Genomic DNA, 8,112 nt, shown 5'->3' on the forward strand with positions numbered 1-8,112 from the left:
TAAAATAAAATAAAAAAATAAAATAAAATATTGAGTTGGTGAATTCCTACCATCTTGTCTCATTTCTAATGTTCCTTTTGTTTTACTTTTTATTCTCTTTAATGATTTGATCAATCTTGCACTCTTACATCTGGTAATCTGAGCAACTTCACTGAAGATAACAATATGTAATATTACAACCATGTAAATTCCTATCATTTTGTTCTGAAAACCTGTGTCATTTTTCTTGTTTTTGCTTGTTTTGTTTCTGTCTATGTTGTTGGTATTTTGCTATTTTTTTAATATTCTCTTTAAAATAAAAAAAGAAAAAATCATGATTTAATAAGACTTTTAAAACAAATAGGTCATTAAGTAAATCTTAATGCTTTTAAGACTTGCTATTTTTTCCCTCCCAACCTGTTTACATTATAAGCAACTAAGTTAAATAAAATTATAGGTAGTCAGATAGGCCTAAGATCTCAAAGGAGCCAGTACAGAAGAGGAAATATCTTGCAACTGTGGGAGAGGCAGACACCCCCAGTTGGTCAGACCTCAAGACAAATGATAAAACAAATAAATTCACATACTTCCTAAGGATAAAGATCAGGGATTGGTATTCTAAATAGGTATCTATCACCTGAGAAAGCCAGGAAGACAACTAACCCAACCCCCTACAGGAAAAACCCCTGTTCTGTATTCATGTCCACTTCCTATGTGACTCGCTTCCCCATTTAATCCCAATTTAATCAATTTTACCTGAGCAATTATACTCATAATCTTATTGATTGACCAGAGTCTTGTCCCAACTCATGCCTACCTTGCAGTTTCCCATTTTGCCCCACCTTGGACCTCCATCACATGGACTTGCTCTATAAAAATACCTAGAAAAAGCAGGATCCTTGGCAACCCACTCAGGACCCCTTCTGTCTCTCTCAGCCAGAAGCTTTCTTTCCCCTAATAAATCTATTCTGCTTCTAACCTCCATTGTTCCTAAAATTCATTCTTTGATTTTAGAGAACATGAGTTCATACAGGACAAATAGCAAGTTGGGAGTTTCTATCCCCCATACCACCTATGCCAGTATAATCTAGATTGCCATTTTGCCCCACCCTTCATCTTCCAAGACTACAGTGGCTCCCACGTTTAATTGTTTTTCCTGTGATTATGCAAGGTTGCATTTTTCTGCATGTTCTCTTGTGGGTTGCTAATTAAAAGTCCTCCCATTCCCTCTACTGTCTCAGTATCCACACCCCTACATCCCTTGGGAAGGACACAGAGAAGTGTACAGGCATGATGTGCACAGGAGATGTGCATCACAGCTGAGGAACAGAGTCCTCCCACAGTTTACAGGGTTTGTGCTTGTGTTTTGTTTTTTTACAGTAAATAAATCAACCTAAACCTAATGGTGTACTTTTCCACCATTACGTACACCATTCTGAGCACTAGGTACATTTGACTCCTTTTCACAAAAAACCAAACTGTCTTTCAAGGGATTTTATTCCACTTTTCTTGAAAATATGTCTGATCAGTGGAATTATGGTTTGTGTGTGGATGTCCCCTCAAAACCTCATGCAGTCATGGGGCAGGCTTTTAGAGTTTATGATTGATTCATGGTCCAGCGTTGGAATTATGGATGTAAGTGCTACACTCCCCCTGGGGCGGGTAGTTTCCACACAATGTAAGGGAAAGAAAGAGGCTGCTTAAATCTGCTCTTCCCTTTTGGCTGTTTTGCCTTTGCTATTTGCTACTGCCGTGAACGTTTGCCCTCTGTCATGTGCCACCCTGCCTTGGATCCAGCCAAGTATGGACTGAAACCTCCACAAACTGTAAGCTAAGTAAACCTTTCCTTCCTTAATTCTGGGTGTTGGGTATTTTGTCTCAACAATGAGAGAAAAGTAACCAGGACAAATGGTTTTTAGCATCTCTGTTCCCAAGAAGCATAGAAGCAGACAGACCCAGGGAGAAGAATTTTTCAGCAATATTTCCCCATCATGAGTGTACAAAAATTTCTGGCAAATTTTTCCTTCAGTATTCCTCTCCTTCAACCACTGTGATTCTTCTGTGACAGAGCTTGAGGGAAATTTTCAACTGCCCTTCCACAGTGTTTAGTTATAGATTCCATCTGCAAGACTCCAGGCAGTGGGACTACATCCCCCATAGTGGAACCAACTAATTTCAAAGAGATTATTAATCATCAGGAGTATTTTAGAAATCCAAGTCTCCTGTACCATGATTTCATTGGCTTTTCTGATTTACATCAGACCCTGATCCAGGTACAATAGCACACATCAGCAATTGCACAGGCTCCACCATTCCAATGAAAAGGAAATTTAAAGCAGTGCTATCATCTATCACAACACTTAGCAGTTAGCTGGGGCAAACCTGGGTGTAATTGAAGGTCACATGAGATTTCCTGAACATTCAGAGACCTTGTATGAAACTTCTCCTCAGGTAGAATGCAAGTGACTCTATTTTGAGGTTGGTAATTTAATATTTAACTTCCATACAAGAAGTACAATCCCAAAGATGCACATAGGGTCCCTTGGAAGAAAGTAGTATTCACACTTTTTGGATCTACTAAGTGGGAACAACATCATCTCAAAGACATGAATTGACAGTGCATCCATTGATTTATTGGCTGGCTTGGGGACATCAGGGGCTCCCAGAGGCTCAGAAAATTCCAAAATGAATTGAAATTGCTATGGATCCATCCTCTGTGCAGAAGCCTATGTAAATAGTCTGGCCGTGTCTATGCATATTGTTGTTTGGTTGAAGTAGCCTGTACACGCATTGTGTATGTCACTTCTCAAATCAAGACTCCTAAATGGCACTGAGGTTTTTTCATAACAGGTGGAACAAGTGTAGTAACTTGTCTTTAAATTGGCACTTCCGTTTTCTGTCATTAAAAATCCTTTGATCACATTTTCGAGGAGCTAGTTCATCACTATTGGGCCTGAACAGGCTACTGTGTACTACATGAAGAGTAAAAGAGTGGGGCTGGGGATATAGCTCAGTGGCATAACCATTGAGGGAAAAAAAGGAAAAGATATGAGGGAAAAGATATGAGGGAAGATGCATGCAGCATTGAGAGGACAGAAAATGCTGTGCTCTTGGCTTTCACAAGGAAGACCCCCAGACAAAAGGAGGTGTGCTCAAAAACTGGAAAGGACCAGAAAATGCATTGTCCCAAGAGCCTCTGGAAAGAACTCAGTGTGTAGGCCATCCTAGATCTCTGGCCTCAGAACTGGTAGAGAATATTCATGTGTTGTTCATTCCATTGTTTATGGTCATTCTCTGCAGCAGTCACAGGAATAGAACAGAGACAAAACTCCAGTTCACCTTCTCTAAAAAGTCTGACTGGCTTCCACCACTGCCAGGTAATCTATCACCTGCAGAGATCAACAAGCAACCCACAAGATGGCCTCGATAACCACAGAAACCCTGAGTCTCAGGCAGTAGTAGTGGTGGATTGGATTGTGCTAGGTGCATTCAATGCTTTAGACATGCGTTTGATGTAGGAATATTTTTCAGTACTTCAATAGTTTGAATTCATTCAATCCTCATGATGACCAGTGAGGTGGGTACTATGTTTGTACCTATTTTATATATTAGGGGTCTTTTACCTCACCAGAGGGGTCAAGTACCTCATCAAAGTCACATGCACAATGAGCCAAAACCCAAAATGTGATTCCATGATGTCTGGACCAACTGCTGCAGGTTAGTACAGTGGTTTTGTTTGTATTTTTAAAATATTTTGGCATTGTTTTTTATTTTTGGAAGGGAGGTGGGGAGGTCATAGCATTTTCATTCATCATCCAATCTTTCACACCATGTGTTCCACTTTCCTCCAGAACAAATTTTCTAAAATACACACCAAATCTAGTTGCTTTCCTGATCAGAAACTAAACTGTGTATCACACAACTAGGTTACTTCTGCCTTTCTATTCCTACCCCTTGAATTCTGTATCAGCTCTCCTAACCCTTCTGACCATTCTGCACTACCTCATGTATGTTTCTAATTTCCCTCATTCTGAAATTTTCCACACTTGGGTGAATCACCTTCTTTTTGAAGATCCATTTCCCCCCCACAATAAATTGATGGGATTACATTGAAATAGACCTCTGTTTTGGCCAAGGCTTCAGAAGAATCCCCAAATCCTGACATTTTTGATCCTCAAATGTTCCACTGTAGCAATGAAACTGTCTAGGACACTGTTATGTGGCCGCAATTGCTTACATGTTCATGATGAGATTCAGCCCAGGCCATGGAGTTAAAAGATCTCAAGAACACTCTTGTGTCCATTAAGTCTGACGAAATATTAAGAGGGAAATAGTCTCCTCTTGTGTCCTCCCTGTCCTGATGGAATCCTGATTGGCCTGAGGACAGAGAAGAGGTATCAAGAGTAGGCTGTGTAGAGCCCCAAGAACACCCAGAGGAACCATGAGAAACAAAGGGGAATTATGTCAGTGGAGAAGGAAGGTAGAGCTGAAAAAGTTGAGAGGATCCCTCCTGGGGCAGCAAGCGATTGCCAGCAACAAAAGATGGGGCTCATGTGTGCAGAACAACGTTCTTATCCTAGGCTGACACATCAAATTTGCCGTTCTTCTAGTCATCTTCTGTCCTGGCTTCTGCATAAGGCAGAGTTTTGTAGCAGTCCCTTGACCTCCACTTGCACTGTTCACACACTGTGTGATCTCCATGTATCAGTAAAAGCCGTGACTCCCTTCTAATGAGATGTGGCAAAGGTAACAGCTTAGATATGACTAAGCATCTCTCACTATAGTACAATAGATCTGCTGGCCACTGGATCCCATCTGCCTCTCAGTTGTTGATTTAAGAAAGTAAGCACCAGTTAAACTTAAGTGGCATGACACTGTGGTTGGTCAGAGAAGCTGAAGGTGAAGACCTCTGGCTAACAGCTAAAAGGACACTGATGACTTCAGTCTTCAGTCTTAAGAGACTGTATTCTGCCTGGTGATCTTGGATGCAGAGCCTTCTTCTTTGAGCCACAGATGAGACTACAATCACCTCTTAACGATTTTCCCTATGGGACCACAAGGTAAGAGCCTAGCTAAGCTATGGGCAGCCCAATGGCCCTTACAAACTGTAATCTAATGGATGTGTACTGTGAAACACTCGAACATTTGTGTTATTGTGAGACAGAAACAGAAAAGTAACAACACCTTCTATCAAAGATGATAAAATATAACCCATGCCTCATGATGCTTTCTGACGCTCAAAGAACCCAGTTAAGTTGCCTGAGAAATACTAGTGTTCAATGAAAGGACCAGAGGCCAATATAGGACCACTTCCTTTGTCAGTCACAGATGAAAGTGTTTGGAGCCAGGCAAGCTATGATTGCACAGATTGGAAAACCTTCAGCTCCATCCCTTGCATGGATCTAGCCAGCAGTGGTGCATGGGATTCTTCCAGATGCATCATACAAACATGAGCCTATACAGTTTCTGTGGGCCTTACCAGCATGATGGGCAGAGGATACCCCACTCCTCTCCCTATGAACATAGACATTGACACTGACCAACTGAGAGAAACTGCTTTGTAGAAGTGGTAAGAATACAGAAGTTTAACAGAGAAAAGAGGCTACACTTCCTCCCTCAGAAAATACACTTTCCATGTCCAACATAGCATCTAGAGCTCTCCAACATGGCCTTGGCTCTGAAAATCTCCTCTTGGCAGCCAGAGATCTGGCTTAGGGATTCCCATGAAAGACCAGAGTCTTGGTCAAGCTTCTGACTCCCCAGAGTTCACCATCTCTTCCATTTCTCACATCTAATGTCTGTCCTTTGTATCTTTCCCCCAAGCCCCTCAATATATCTCCATAGTCCACCACAAGGATGACTTGACATATATGTGCTTGGTTACATTAACATTCCTCAGGCCACCTGGAGACACTCTTAGCTAGAATGTGACCACTCACACTGAGCCCAGGAACAATGAAGTGATGTCTCTTCCAGCAGGAACATGGACCCTGCAGTGCTTTGTCATCCTGGATATGGGTTCACCAAATAAATTGGGACCAATTTTTGGCATTAATTCTGCAGAGACTTTATGGTTTAAGGTGCCAAGAAAATTTTAAAACCATTTTCTCCTCCCTTGATATTTATTTCTAAATGTTAGAGAACGTTGTTAAATGCAAGACTGAACACTGGTAGTATAGGAAGGAAACACAGTTGTATTTTCTTGAAAATAAAGTCTAAAAGGTCTTCACTCCATCTTATCCTCCTTAACTGGGTCATAATAGATTAGCATCTTTTCCTGAAATAAAGTAGAACTCAGCAGAATCCCTAGCTGCTGCAGAAGTATCCTGACCACACTTTACTCAAGCTCCCAGTGTTACTTTCATAAGCCTTTTATGTAACTGACTACAGCATTTACAATTTTCAGGGAGCATGAGAAAGAGAAAGACTGCCTATCAAATAAAGTTATGCATCCATGAAAACCATCCTCCACATGGTACCAAATCACTGGTACTCCCTGATCTTCCAAGCGTTTCTTGTAGAGCAAGGTGTGGTCACGGAGGATGTCATTCTCACAGCTCACCAGGAAGGCTTCAGGGAGTTGAGCAATGGTTTCATCATCAGCTAAGAGGGGAGAATTTTCCACATCTAACAGATGTTTGGTTTCCAGATAGGCAGCCTCATTAAAAGGCCCAGGAAACTGGGGTTCCTGGTATTTGTTCTTAAATCTCATGGGGATGTTGTCAGCACTCAGCCATTTCCTGTACTTCATCCAGGTTTCTGGGGGGATATAAGCACCATCCAGTATGGCATCTTTCCAAGAGAGGTCAATGGCCATATATTTACAAATGCACAGCATCATAAAGTCTCGGGTGAGGAATGGAATATTTTGCTTCTGTTGAGTGGATGGCAACTGGAAATTGATGCACTGGACAACTGGATAAATCAGGATCTGAGCCCGGATCTTGGGAAGATCTGTGCATCCCACTAAGGCTTGAGTGACCTGGGCCACAACTCCTCCTCCAAGGCTTTCCCCACAGACCACAACCCGGCAAGGGTCGACACCATAGGTTTTCAGTCTCTTCAGGAAGTGAATGGTGGTGTGTAGACAGTCCATGGTAATGTCAGGGTAATGGTGGCCAGGAAGCTTTCGGTACCTAAGGAGGAAAGAGAGAACAAAGAATAGTGTTCAAAGGTGTTGCTGCAGGCCACCTCAGCATATGCTTTCTTGGCACTTAGGAGACCTTCCCCAACACATTCTTTAGAATGACCCTAAGAAGTTCTCTGGGCATCCCCTTTGCTTTCCCATGGTAATGTCAAGCACCTGCCCAGAGTCTGGCTATGCAGCTTTCTACATTTTCAACACATGTTCCACTTCCCATGCTTCCCGTGCATATGCAAATCCCATACTCACTGAAAACTATTAGCTTTAGGAAGGGAACAGCAGTAATGATGGGAACACTGCAAGTGAACCTATTGCTCATGCTCACACAGCTGGGGACCACCAACTAAAGAAGGCTGGAATGACAAGACAAACTGCTACAATAAATTATTACACTTTGTAGCATGGCCTATTCTACCAGACCCATCCTGAGATCCTGATAAAGTCACAGAGGCATAATATTGTCAAAAATTGAGAAATTCTTGCCTAGAAAAAAAAACTAAATAAGCCCACTACCTTCCCTTGCCCTCAGTCTATTTGAAATAGTTAACTTTGTAGTTCATCTGGGGAATGCATTATTAGTTTGCCATTTGCTTTTGCTGTTGACACCACCTCTAGGGTCTGGATTGTGGCAACAGCTACCTTGATTTTATCCAAGGACTCAAAGATCGTTTTTGCTCAGAACACTGACTCTTCCCTTCAGCCTAAAGACTTCTAATGAGAGCCTAAAATGGGGTAAAAGGTATAGAATCTCTGTCTTCACATTATGTCTCCTTTGCTGCTTTAATCCACTGCAGAGACGGATTCTCTGCACATAGACATATTGCTCATTTAGAACTGGTTTGATGAAGACTATCACACAAGGTTAGCTTGCCTACTGTCTCTTAAAGCTGGTGTACATCTTTTCTACCCCATCCCTTTATCCCTATTAGCATGACTGGATTTGTGCAGGATGATGGAAAAGTCACTCAGTAGTTCCTAAGCAAAGTTGA

General features: G+C 41.8%; 1 protein-coding gene across 1 annotated transcript in view; it reads right to left on the bottom strand.

Annotated features, from left to right (window-relative positions):
• Positions 1-6,021: 6,021 nt before the first annotated feature.
• LOC102018101 (arylacetamide deacetylase-like 4) overlaps positions 6,022-8,112 on the bottom strand; it is a gene marked incomplete in the record, with an annotated part of 22,032 nt that continues 19,941 nt past the window's right edge. The window contains 1 exon segment of the mRNA XM_013504149.1: positions 6,022-7,115. Within this exon segment, the coding sequence (XP_013359603.1) occupies positions 6,341-7,115 (775 nt within the window).

The sequence above is a fragment of the Chinchilla lanigera genome, unplaced genomic scaffold (assembly GCF_000276665.1).
Source record: "Chinchilla lanigera isolate Chin_1 unplaced genomic scaffold, ChiLan1.0 scaffold00085, whole genome shotgun sequence".
In the NCBI taxonomy this organism is placed as follows: Eukaryota; Metazoa; Chordata; class Mammalia; order Rodentia; family Chinchillidae; genus Chinchilla; species Chinchilla lanigera.